General features: G+C 51.2%; 1 protein-coding gene across 2 annotated transcripts in view; it reads right to left on the bottom strand.

The window, feature by feature from the left end:
• TSG101 (tumor susceptibility 101) overlaps nucleotides 1-12689 on the bottom strand; it is a 63588-nt gene extending 50899 nt beyond the window's left edge. For both annotated transcript variants that reach the window (XM_029060327.2, XM_029060328.2), the window contains exons 1-2: nucleotides 12578-12689; nucleotides 2459-2543 (exon numbers count right to left, since the gene is read on the bottom strand). In XM_029060327.2, the coding sequence (XP_028916160.1) occupies nucleotides 2459-2543; nucleotides 12578-12619 (127 nt within the window). In that variant the 5' untranslated portion in view covers nucleotides 12620-12689. The remainder of the gene's footprint in view (nucleotides 1-2458; nucleotides 2544-12577) is intronic.
• Between the last annotated feature and the right edge of the window lie 1115 nt (nucleotides 12690-13804).

Genomic DNA, 13804 nt, shown 5'->3' with positions numbered 1-13804 from the left:
ACAGTAAGCGCTCAATAAATACGATCGAATGAACCAACGGCCCCGCGAGAAGCAGCACGGGGCACAGGAATGGAAAGGGCACAGGACCGACAGTGGGGAAACCTGCCCGGGCTCTTCATCCCAGCTGTGCCACCTGACTGCTGTGGGTTCTTGGGCAAGCCACTTCACTTCTCCGTGTCTCAGTTTCTACATCTGTAAAATGGGGATTAAATACCCATTTCCCCCCTCACACGGTGAGCCCCATGTGGGACAGGAACTGTATCTGGTCTGTACCGTATCTGCACTGTACCTACCCCAGTTCTTAGCAAATAGTAAGCGCTTATTATTGCTATATATATATTATTGATATGATTATTATTCTTGCTAGCCCTACTCACAGGATCAATCAGTGGTATTTACCGAGCGCTTACCGGGTTTAGAGCGCTATAGTTTAAGCGCCGGGGAGAATACGCTTACAGGAGGTGTTAGACAAATTCCCTGCCTACAAAAGAGTCCAGGGGGGGAGAGAGTCATTAATATAAACAACTCTCTACGGATATATACGAGTGTTCTGCGGTGAAAACCGAGCGCCCAAAGGGTACGGACCCAAGCGTGTTGACGACGCAGAAGGGAGAGGGAGTTGGAATTAAATCAGGGAGGGCCTCTTGGAGGAGACGTGACCCGAATGAGGCTTTGAGGTTGGGGAGAGCGCGAGTCTGACGTATATGAGAGGGGAGGGAATTCCAGGCCCGAGGGAGGATGCGGGAAAGGGGTTGGCGGCGAGAGAGATGAGATCGGGGCAGAGTGAGCAAGCTGGCGCTGGAAGAGGAAAGGGTACGGGCTGGGTGGTGGCAGGAAGTCAGGGAGGTAATAATAATAATGTTGGTATTTGTTAAGCGCTTACTATGTGCAGAGCGCTGTTCTAAGGGCTGGAGGAGATACAGGGTCATCAGGTTGTCCCACGTGAGGCTCACAGTTAACCCCCATTTTACAGATGAGGGAACTGAGGCCCGGAGAAGTGAAGTGACTTGCCCACAGTCACACAGCTGCCAAGTGGCAGAGCCGGGATTGGAACCCATGACCTCTGACTCCCAAGCCCGGGCTCTTCCCACTGAGCCACGCTGCTTCTCAAGGCAGGAGGGGACGAGCTGACGGAGTGCTTTAAAGCCCACGGCGAGGAGCTTCCGTTTGACGCGGAGGTGGATGGGCAATCACCGGGGGTTTTCCAGGAGTGGGGAAACGTGGACTGTATTTTTTTTCTTCCAGTGGAAAAGTGATCCAGGCAGCAGAATGAAGTGTGGAACGGAGTGGGGAGCGGCAGAAGCCGTAGGGAAGGTGGGAGAGGATAAGCAGCGGGGCTCGGTGGAAAGAGCCCGGGCTTGGGAGTCAGAGGTCATGGGTTCGATGCCCAGCTCTGCCACTTGTCAGCTGTGTGACTGTGGGCGAGTCACTTCACTTCTCTGGGCCTCAGTTCCCTCATCTGTAAAATGGGGATGAAGACCGTGAGCCTCACGTGGGACAACCCCCGATGACCCCGTATCTCCCCCGGCGCTTAGAACAGTGCTCTGCACATAGTAAGCGCTTAACAAATACCAACGTTATTATAAGAGTTTGGATCAGCGGAGCAGCGGTCTGGATGGAGAGGAAAGGGCGCATCTTAGGGATGCTGTGAGGGCTGAACCGACAGAACACGGTGACACCGAATACGGGGGTTGCAGGACAGAGATGAGTCGAGGACAATGTCGAAGTTATGGGCTCGTGAGACGGGAAAGATGGGGCCGACAGAGTCTGGGTGGGAAGATTAGGACTTCTATTTTGGACACGTCTAGTTCGAGGCATCAATCCAGGTCGGGATGACCTGAGGGCAGGAGAAAGTGAGAGGCTGCAGAAGAGCGGAGGGGGTCAGGCTGGAGATCATCTGCATAGAAGTGGAAGTTGAAACCAGGGGAATGAAGGAATTCTCCAAGAGAGTGGGTGTCGATGGAGAAGAGACTTTTGAGGGACCCCCCCCCCCCCCAGAGTTAGCAGGTGGGAGGGAGAGAAGGTGCCCAGGAAAGAGCGGCCAGAGACGTAGGGGGAGAACACAGAGAACAATATCAGAAAGGCCAAGGTTGGATAAGGTTCCCAGGAGGGGGAGAGAGTCATTAACTGACCCCCACCACCACCACCGTGGGTGGTCCACGGTGTTGAAGGCAGCTAAGAGGACAAGGAGAATTAGGATGGAGGGGAAACCGTTGGATTTGGCCAAAAGAAGGTCAACGGTTACCTTAGAGGGGGCTGAAACAGTAAACACCAAGATCCACATAAGGGTGAGCCTCCCTGTAATGAAGGTTTTCAATACGGCTCCATTTCATTTTTTGAAACGGCCGGGGAAATTCCATGGAAATGCTTCCGGTTTCAAGCACGGATCGTGCGCAAATACTGAAAATGGGAAAAAAAACCCGTCAGAGCTAGAGAGGTTTGCCGGGGCACGACTTACCGTACGCATCCAATAGAGGCTTGAGGTCTTTGTAGAGAGTGATAACACTGACAATTTCACGCAGGGTTAGGTCTCTGTATTTATACTGAAAAACAAAATTGGGGGAGAATTTAGTTCGGTAGCATTTTGCACTTCTCGAAGGAAGAGTTTAGTAGTAACCAGAATCATCTGTAAGCGCCCTGTGCACAGGAATTAGAGCGGCCTCCTTTTTTTTCTTTTTTGTATGGTATCTGTTAAGCGCTGACTATGTGCCAGGCACTGTACTAAGCGCCGAGAGCTGGACAAGTTCATCAGGTTGGACACGGTCCACGTCCCACATGGGGCTCACAGTCTTACTCCTCATTTTACAGTTGAGGTACCTGAAGGCCCAGGGAAGCGAAGGGACTCACCCAAGGTCACATGGCAGACGAGTGGCGGGGCCAGGTTTAGAACCCAGGTCTTTCCGAATCCCAGGCCTGTGCTCTATCCACTCAGCCACACTGCCTCTCAGTTACTCCACTGTGTTTATATTGTACTCCCCCAGATGCTTAGTCTAGGGCTCTGCCCACGCTAAGTGCTCAAAAAAATACCACCGACTGATTTAGATTCACAAGGAAATGGGGAAGAAAAACGCCCCTCAATCGGTGGAGTGTAACTATTTTCATTTCCGCAGTTGTCTGGTGGCAAAGAGGACTGTACCAGCTAGGAGAGATGAAAGGGAACGGCCTTCTAACCCTAGGGCAAAGTTTGAGTGGCAGATTATTTCCAAAGGAGTGCAATTAGTCACCAACTTTCAACTAGTAAAGAGGAAAAGACCAGACGGACTGAAATGCCCAGGCCCTGAAGGGAACCAAAGTCGCCTAGCAGATACAGCACGGGCCTGGATGTCAGAGGGAACTGGGCTCTAATCCCCGCACCATCATTTGCTTGTTGTGTGACCTTGGGCAAGTCACTTCACTCCTCTGGGCCTCAATTACCTTATCTGCAAAATGGGGACTGAGACTGTGAGCCCCACGTGGGACACGGACTGTGTCCCACCTGATTATCTTGTATCTACCCTAAAGTTCAGTGCAGTGACTGGTATATAATAAGCACTTAAATGCCATTATATAAAAAAAAGACAAGATGAAGGGGGGGCGGACATTAACATCCAAATTTTTCGGTTCCTGAAACAGTAACCTACAGGCCTCTTCGGGACAAAACCGGTTTTTTAATGGTATTTGTTAAGCGCTTACTATCTGCCAGGCACCCTACTAAGGGCCGAAGTGGATTCAGGCTACTCAGATTGGACTCAGTTCCAGTGTTATTTCCAAGTCAAAGACCCCCCCCCCCCCATTTCACGCCCAACCGCGACGGTGAACGGAACACCCCGCTTGGCCAAAGGAGCTGCGAAGTCGATGAATTCTCTGCTCAACCATTCGCTAGTATTTATTGAGCACCTGCTGGACGCAGAGCACTGTACTAAATGCTTGGGAGAATACAATCCATCCCCCAACCAACAGGACACGCAGCTCCCTGGATTGACCCTGGAACTCAGCTAATTCATTCAATAGTATTTATTGAGCGCTCACTATGTGCAGAGCACTGTACTAAGCGCTTGGAATGGACAAATCGGTAACAGACAGAGACGGTCCCTGCCCTTTGACGGGCTTACAGTCTAATCAACCAATCACATAACAATTCTGGTATTTGTTAGGTGCTTACCACGTACCAGGCACCGTACTAATCACAGGCACTTACTGTGTGCAGAGCACTATAATGATAATGGCATTTATTAAGACTGTGGGCCCGTTGTTGGGCAGGGATTGTCTCTATCTGTTGCTGAATTGTATTCACTCATTCCATCGTTATTTATTGAGCGCTTACTGTGTGCGGAGCGCTGTACTAAGCGCTTGGAATGTACAACTGGGCAACAGAGAGAGACGATCCCTGCCCGACAACAGGCTCACAGTCTAAAAGGGGTAGACAGGCAGCAAAATAAAACAGGTCGGCATCGATACCATCAAGATATATAGAATCATCTATACACATTAATAGAGTAATAAATAAATGCTTAGTAGAGTGCTCTGCACAGAGTAAGCGCTCATTAAAAACGTTTGAATGAATTTATTAAAAGCTCCGTGCCAAGCACTGTACTACATGCTTGGGAGAGTACAACGCAACAGAATTAGCTGGCAGGCTCCCCGCCCATAATGGGTTTACAGTTTAGAGGGAGAGACGGACGAGAATATGAATAAAAGCGCAAGATGATGAGGTTAGATACCGTCCCTGTCTCATGAAGCTTTCAACCTACATTCATTCATTTAATAGTATTTATTGAGCGCTTATTATGTGCAGAGCACCGCACTAAGCGCTTGGAATGTGCAATTCGGCAACAGATAGAGACCATCCCTGCCCAATGACCGGCTCACAGTCTAATCGGGGGAGACAGACGGACAAAACAAGACAACATAATCACGATACATAGAATCGAGAGGATGTACACCTCGTTAACAAAAAATAAATCGGGTAATAAAAATCTATCCAAATGAGCACAGTGCTGAGGGGAAGGGAGAGGGGGAGGAGCAGAGGGAAAGGGGGTTTAGCTGAGGGGAGGTGAAGGGGGGAAGGAGACGGGAGCAGAGGGGAAAGGGGAAGCTCAGCTGGGAAGGCCTCTTGGAGGCGGTGAGAAAGCAACGTGGCCTAGTGGAAAGAACACAGGCCTGGGCGTCAGAGGACCTGGTTCTAATCCCTGCTCCGCCGCTTGCCCGCCCGCGTGACGCTGAGGAGGTCACTCAACTTCTCAGGGCTTTAGTTTTCTCACTTGCAAACTGGGGCTTCCACACCGGCAGACGATGACTCTCCCCCGCTTCGGAGCCTTACTGAAGGCACATTTCCTCCAAGAGGCCTTCCCTGCCTTAAGCCCCCTTTTCCTTCTCTTCAACTCCCTTTCCTACAGCCCTGACCTGTTCCTTTTCTTCATCCCCCCTCCCGGCCCCCCCCAGCACTTATGTACATAACTGTAATTTATTTAGACTGCAAGCCCGTCAACGGGCAGGGATTGTCTCTATCTGTTGCCGAATTGTACATTCAAGCGCTTAGTACGGTGCTCTGCACATAGTAAGCGCTCAATAAATACGACCGAATGAATTTATATTCAGGTCCGTCTCCCCTTCTAGCCGGTAAACGCGCTGTGGGCAAAGAATGGGTGTTATATTTTTATAGTGTACTCTCAAGCGCTTAATACGGTGCTCTGCACACAGCAGGTGCTCACTAAATACCATTGATTACTTAGACTGTGAGCCCAGTGAGGAACAGGAACTAAGCCTGATCTGATTAGCTTGTACGTAGTACAGTGACCAGCATATAAGAGGTGCTGAGCTGAACCCCACCGGGATTAATAAAACTAAACGCCCCCTCGCTGGGCTCGGGGACGAAACTCCAGTTATCTTCAGCCCCGCGGGACCCACTGGACTCTGGACGCCCGCACCTCAATCCCTCTTGGCTTTTCACTTGGATCCCGGGGGGCTGAGGACCTCCGTCACCCAATCCTAATAATAATAATGATGGTATTTGTTAAGCGCTTACTATGTGCAAAGCACTGTTCGAAGCGCTGGGGGGGGATACGAGGTGATCAGGTTGTCCCACGTGGGGCTCGCGGTCTTCAGCCCCATTTGACAGATGAGGGAACTGAGGCACAGAGAAGTGCAGTGACTTGCCCAGAGTCACCCAACTGACAAGTGGCAGAGCCGGGACTAGAACCCATGACCTCTGACTCCCAAGCCCGGGCTCTTGCCACCGAGCTAGGCTGCTTCCCCAACCTTCACCCAAAGAGGTCTAGAGGGTGAGCGGGAGGCGCAGAGCCTCACACCCTCTAGACCGTAAGCTCGCTGTGGGCAGGGAATGTGTCCGTTCTGTACTGTACTCTCCCAAGCGCTCAGTCCAGTGCTCTGCACCCACTAAACCCCTCGATAAATACCACTGACCGACCGTTGCTGAGCTCCAGGGTCAGCTGGGGGCCCGGGGAAGCGCCGCCTCTTTGCTCCAAGTGATTTTTTGGCGACTATGACGGCCACCATTCTGCGGGCACGAGTTCAAGTCCCCTTGACTCTATTTCCCACCCTGAGAAGCAGCAGGGCCCAGTGGAGAGAGCCTGGGCCTCAGAAGACCTGGATTCTAATCCTGACTCCATCACTTGTCTGCTGTGCGACCACTGGCCAGTCACTTCACTGGACCACGGTTACCTAATGGGGATTAAGTGAGCCCCATGTGGGACATGACTGTGTCCAACCTATCTCGTGTCTACCCCGGTGCTCCACACAGTGCCTGCCACATAGTAAGCGCTTAATACCATAAAAAACCACCACCCAACCCTTAAAGAGCTTCCACTCCAGACCAAACCCCCACCAGGTCCCTCATCGGTCACCCCAAACCGAATCACGTCATCGCCACTTTCCATCCCTCGCCCGCCCATCTGGGAAGAAGTGCATCTGAAGCGACGTCACAATTTTTTTTTTAATGGCATTTAAGCACTTACCCCAGGCTGAAGCGACGGTCACAATTTTTTTTAATGGCATTTAAGCACTTACCCCAGGCACTGAGCGCTGGGGTAGGTATAAGATAATTGAGTTGGACACAGCCCCTGTCCCACACAAAGCTCATAATCTTCACGCCCATTTCTATAGTTGCGGAAACCGAGGCACAAGGAGGTTAAGTGACCTGCCCGAGGTCAATCAGCCGACGAGCGGTGGAGCTGGGACTGGAACCCAGGACCTCCGACTTCCTGGGCCAAGCTGTTTCCCCTAGGCCAAGCTGTTTCCCTAAACACCAAATACATCCACTTTATTCATTCAGTTGTATTTATTGAGCGCTTACCGGGTGCAGGGCACCATACTAAGCGCTTGGAATGTACAATTCGCCAACGGACAGAGACAATCCCTGCCCAACACCTTGTGACACTGCTGGGTGGTACTGAGATCACCACCAATGGCATTTACTGAGTGCTCACTGTGGGCAGAGGACACTGTACTGAAGTCACGAGTTCAAATCCCGGCTCAGCCACTTTTCATTCATTCATTCATTCAATAGTATTTATTGAGCGCTTACTATGTGCAGAGCACTGTACTAAGCGCTTGGGATGAACAAGTCGGCAACAGATACAGTCCCTGCCGTTTGACGGGCTTAGCTTAGTCACTTCACTTCTCTGGGCCTCAGTTACCCCATTTGTAAAATGGGGCTAAAGACTGTGAGCTCCAAGTGGGACAACCTGATCACCTAGTATCCTCCCCAGTGCTTCGAACAGTGCTTTGCACGTAGTAAGCGCTTAACAGATGCCATCATTCTTATTAATATTACTAAGCGCTTGGGAACATACAACAGAGTTGGCAGTCACGTTGCCTGACCACGTTTTGGGTTTTCCCAGAAAAGCAGATTTTCAATGATCTGCGACAGGGCCCGGGGCGAGGCGGGCGACGGGGTGGCTAAATAGGTCTTCCCTGTTCCCTCTGCTTTTAAACTCTCAACAGGGAAGTGAGTGGCTGCCTTATTCTTTTCTAATAATAACAATAATAATAACTGTGGTATTTGTTAAGCACTTACTACGTGCCGGGCACTGCAGCAAGCGCGGAGAGGCGGGGGAGAAATACAAGCAGATCAGATCGGACACGGTCCCCGTCCCACATGGGGCTCACGGCCTTCGCCCCCCTTTCACAGATGAAATAACTGAGGCCCAGAGAAGCGGAGTATGTCGCCCAAGGTCACACAGCAGACGAGTGGAGGATCCAGATTAGAACCCATGCTTTTCCAGTGGCTGGTCTTTTGTAAAACCAAGGGTTACCCCCTCTAAAGGGTGCTGCGAGCTCAGTACGTGCTCTGCACAAAGTAGGTGCTCAATAAATACCACTATCGGACTAGTTAGGGAGGACTCTGCCTTTAACTTGCAAAAAGGAAGTGGCCACGCAGCTTAACCTTCTCCAATTTTTTCCTCTATTAAAACAAAAGGTTAGCCCTCTAAAGGCTGCCGGGTGGTCGGCACGGCGCTTTTCAGGGAGTCGGCATTCAATAAATACCACTGATTGACGGATCAGGGAGGGAGGAGGGGCCGCGGCCTGTCTCGCTCCCAGCTCTTAGAACAGGGCGTGACACAAAATAAGCATTTAACAAACACCATCATCATCATTATTCTTACTATTCTCTGGGCCTCAGTTATCTCATCTGTAAAATGGGGATTAAGTCTGTGAGCCTCATGTGGGACAACCTGATTACCTTGTATCTCCCCCAGCGCTTAGAACAGTGCTCTGCACATAGTAAGCGCTTAACAAATACCAACATTATTATTATTATGGTTATTATTTTCACAGGCAGCAGAGAAGTGGCTGTGACGCTTATTCCTCCCCAGTTGATTTTCTTTTGTAAAACAAAGGGTAACTCCGCTGAAGGGGGCGCTTAATACAGCGCTCTGCATAGAGAAGGTCCTCAATAAGTACCATCGATGGATCGATTAGGGAGGGAGGAGAGGCCTCGTCTCCCTTTAGGTTGCCTCAAGGAAGTGGCTGGGATTTATTGAGCGTCCACTGTGTGCGGAGCACTCTACGCAGCGCTTGGGAAAGTACCCTTACAGCGAGCTTACAGCCTACGGGGGGGGGGAGGCAGACCTTAATACTCATTCATTCAACCGTATTTATTGAGCGCTTACTGTGTGCGGAGCACTGTACTACGCGCTTGGGAGAGGACAAAACAGCAATGAAGAGTGACAATCCCCGCCCACCACAAGCTCACAGTCTAGAATGGGGGGGGAACACATCAGTAGAAATAAACAGGCAACAATAAAAAATAAATAAAATGACAGACCTATACATAAGTGCTGCGAGGGGGGGGACGGGGAGGGGCGGGGGAAGAGCAAAGGGAGAAAGTCGGGGCGACGCAGAAGGGAGTAGGGGATGAGGAAAAATGAGGTTGAGGAGGGGGAGGCCGCTTGGACTGTGAGCTCACTGTAGGCAGGGATTGTCTCTATTGCTTTATTACACCTTTCAAGCGCTTAGTACAGTCCTCTGCACATCGTAAACGCTCAATAAATACCAGATCGAGTGAATGGATGGAGATGTACCTTCAGTAAGGCTCTGAAGGGGGTTGGGGGGACACAGTCACTGTCTGGCAGAAATAAATGACAGATAATAATAATGTTGGTATTTGTTAAGCGCTTACTAGGTGCAGAGCACTGTTCTAAGCGCTGGGGGAGATACAGGATAATCAGGCTGTCCCACGTGAGGCTCGCGGTTAATCCCCATTTTACGGATGAGGGAACTGAGGCCCAGAGAAGTGAAGTGACCTGCCCACAGTCACACAGCTGACAAGTGGCAGAGCCGGGATTTGAACCCATGGCCTCTGACTCCCAAGCCCGGGCTCTTTCCACTGAGCCACACTGCTTCACAAGCGCTATGGGGAACCTCTCCAGTTGCTTTTCTTTCATAAAACCAAGAGCACCCTCCCTAAAGGGCCCATGGCTCTTGGTAGAACGCTCTGTACGGGGTAATAATAATAATAATAATAATGTTGGTATTTGTTAAGCGCTTACTATGCGCCGAGCACTGTTCTAAGCGCTGGGGTAGACACAGGGGAATCAGGTTGTCCCACGTGGGGCTCACAGTCTGCATCCCCATTTTACAGATGAGGTCACTGAGGCACCGAGAAGTTAAGTGACTTGCCCAAAGTCACACAGCTGACAAGTGACCGAGCTGGGATTCGAACCCATGACCTCTGATTCCAAAGCCCGTGCTCTTTCTACGTAGGCAATCAGTAAGCACCACTCTTTGGCTAATTCTATTTATTTATATTGATGCCTGTTTACTTGTTTTGACTTCTGTCATTCCTTCATTCAATCGTATTTACTGGGTGCTTACTGTGTGCGAAGCACTGTACTGAGCGCTTGGAATGGACAAATGGGTAACAGATAGAGACGGTCTCTGCCCTTTGACGGGCTCACGGTCTAAGCGGGGGAGACGGACAGACAAGAACAATGGCGATAAATACAATCAAGGGGATGAACATCGCATTAAAACAGCAGCAAATAAATAGAATCAAGGTGATGTACATCTCATTAGCAAAATTAATAGGGTAGTCATTCAATTGGATTTATGGAGCGCCTACTGGGTGCAGAGCACTGGACTAAGCGCTTGGAAAGTAGAATTGGGCAACAGATAGAGATCATCCCGTGCCCAACAACAGGCTCACGGTCTAGAAGGAGGGGGATGATGATGATAGTATTTAAGCGCTTACTATGTGCCAAGCACTGTTTTAAGCTCTGGGGTAGACACAAGGTAACCAGGTTGTCCCACTTGGGGCTCGCAGTCCCCACCCCCATTTTATAGATGAGGAAACTGAGGCTCAGAGAAGTGAAGTGACTCGCCCAAAGTCACCCAGCTGACCAGCGGCAGAGCCGGGATCTGAACCCGCGACCTCTGACTCCCGGGCCCGGGCTCTTTTCACTAAGCCACGCTGCTTCAAACAAACCGACAGGCATCAATAGCATCAAAATAGATAAATAGAATCCTAGGTACAGATGCATCATTAATGAAATAGAGTAATAAATAGTATATACAAATAGACACAAGCGCTGTGGGGAGGGGAAGGGGGAAGAGCGGAGGGAGGAGGGGGAAGGCGGAGGGGAGGAGGGGCAGAGGGAAAGCGGGGGCGCAGTCTGGGAAGGCCTCCTGGAGGAGGGGAGCTCTCAGGGATAATTCCTTAGGTCAACAGAACCAAAGACAAATGCACATCATTAATAAAAGAGAGTAATAAATAATATGTACAAATATATACAAGTGCTGTGGGGAGGAGAAGGGAGTCGGGGTGACGTGGAGGAGGGGCAGGGGGAAACGGAGGGCTCAGTCTGGGAAGGCCTCCTGGAGGAGGGGAGCTCTTGGGGATAATAATGATGTTGGTATTTGTTAAGCGCTTACTATGTGCCGAGCACTGTTCTAATAATGATGCTGGTATTTGTTAAGCGCTTACTAGGTGCCCAGCACTGTTCTAATAATGATGTTGGTATTTGTTAAGCGCTTACTAGGTGCAGAGCACTGTTGTAAGCGCTGGGGGAGATCCAGGGTCATCGGGTTGTCCCACGTGAGGCTCACAGTTAATCCCCATTTGACAGATGAGGCCACTGAGGCCCAGGGAAGTGAAGTGACTTGCCCACAGTCACCCAGCTGACAAGTGGCAGAGAACGGATAACTCATCCATTCGCTGAATCGGATTTACTGAGCGCTCACTGCGTGCAGAGCACTGGACTAAGCGTTTGGAAAGTAGAAGTGGGTAACAGAGAGAGACCATCCCTGCCCAACCACGGGCTCAATGGCTAGAAAGGGAGCAGACAGACAAGAAAACAAAACAAGTAGGACAGGCATCCTATAGCATCAAAACAGATCAATAGAATCATAGATAAATGCACATCATTGATAAAATAGAGTAATAAATGATATATATATATATATATATAAATATGCACAGGGGCTGAGGGGAGGGGAAGGGGGAAGAGCAGAGGGAAAGGGAGGGCTCAGGCTGGGAAGGCCTCCTGGAGGAGGAGGAGCTCTCAGGGAGAATTCCTGAGACAGATCCATAGAATGGGAGATAGAGGCACATCATTAATAAAATAGAGGCATAAATAATATATGCAAATGTGCACAAATGCTGTGGGGAGGGGAAGGGGGAGGAGCAGAGGGAAAGGGAGGGCTCAGGCTGGGAAGGCCTCCTGGAGGAGGAGGAGCTCTCAGGGAGAATTCCTGAGACAGATCAATAGAATGGGAGATAGAGACACATCATTAATAAAATAGAGGCATAAATAACATATGCAAATGTGCCCAAGGGCTGTGGGGGAGGAGCAGAGGGAAAGGGAGGGCTCAGGCTGGGCAGGCCTCCTGGAGGAGGAGGAGCTCTGAGGGACAATTCCTGAGACAAACAGAATCCTTTAGACACAGCATTCATACAACAGAGCGATCAATGATATATAGATACCCAGACACATCACTAATAAAAGAGTAACATGTAATCTGTATTAATGTAGAGAGGTGGTGAGGGTGGGGGAGGGGGCCGGGCGCGCCCCCGAGGCGCTGAGGGGAGCGGGCGCGCGCCGGGGGAAGGCGGGGGGGCGGGGGGGGAAGGGGCGCTCACCTTGAGCAACATCTTCTTCAGCTGGGTGTCCGGCACCGCCATGGCGGCGGCGGCGGCTGCGGAGAGCGGCCTTTCGCCCCCCGGCCCCCGGCGCCGCCTCCCGCTCCGCTCCTCGCCCTCTCCTTCTCTCTGAGGGCGGGGGGGCGGGCGGGTGGGCGGCCGCCGCTCCGCTCCCCTTTCGGCCTGCGGGCACTTCCGGCGCGTCACTTCCGGCCCCGGCCCTCGCCCGCCATCTTGCCCGCCATCTTGCCCGCCATCTTGCCCGCCATCTTGCCCGCCATCTTGCCCCGCCATCTTGCCCCGCCATCTTGCCCCGCCATCTTGCCCCGCCATCTTGCCCCGCCAGCCCCGGCCCTCCCCCTCCCCCTATTAATGTTGGTATTTGTTAAGCGCTTACTATGTGCAGAGCGCTGTTCTAAGCACTGGGGGAGATACAGGGTCATCAGGTCGTCCCACGTGAGGCTCCACATTAATCCCCATTTTACAGATGAGGGAACTGAGGCCCAGAGAAGTGAAGTGACTCGCCCACAGTCCCACAGCTGTCAAGTGGCAGAGCTGGGTTTCGAAGCCATGACCTCTGACTCCGAAACCCGGGCTCTTTCCACTGAGCCACGCTGCTTCTCAATTGTCTCCTTTAATCGCCTCAAGCAGCGGGGCTCAGTGGAAATAGCCCAGACTTGGGAGTCAGAGGACGTGGGCTCTGATAGTAATAATAATGTTGGTATTTGTTAAGCGCTTACTATGTGCAGAGCACTGTGCTAAGCGCTTGGGGGGATACAAGGTGATCAGGTTGCCCCACGTGGGGCTCACAGGCTTCATCCCCATTTTACAGATGAGGGAACTGAGGCCCAGAGAATTAATGTTGGCATTTGTTAAGCGCTATGTGCAGAGCACTGTTCTAAGCACTGGGGTAGACACAGGGGAATCAAGTTGTCCCACGTGGGGCTCACAGTCTTAATCCCCATTTCACAGATGAGGGAACTGAGGCCCAGAGAAGTGAAGTGAGTTGCCCAAAGTCACACAGTTGACAAGTGGTGGAGCCGGGATTAGAACCCATGACCTCTCTGCGGCTTCTCTGTGTGACCTTGGGCAAATCACTTCTCTAGGCCTCAGTTCCCTCGTCTGGAAAATGGGGATGAAAAGTGTGATTCCCACCGTGGGACAACCTGATGACCCTGTATCTACCCCAGTGCTTAGAACAGTGCTTGGCACATAATAAGCACTTAA

This window comes from Ornithorhynchus anatinus, chromosome 3 (assembly GCF_004115215.2).
Source record: "Ornithorhynchus anatinus isolate Pmale09 chromosome 3, mOrnAna1.pri.v4, whole genome shotgun sequence".
NCBI classification, from domain to species: domain Eukaryota; kingdom Metazoa; phylum Chordata; class Mammalia; order Monotremata; family Ornithorhynchidae; genus Ornithorhynchus; species Ornithorhynchus anatinus.
Note: the sequence above shows the minus strand (reverse complement) of the source record. Positions and strands in the feature narration are given on the sequence as shown.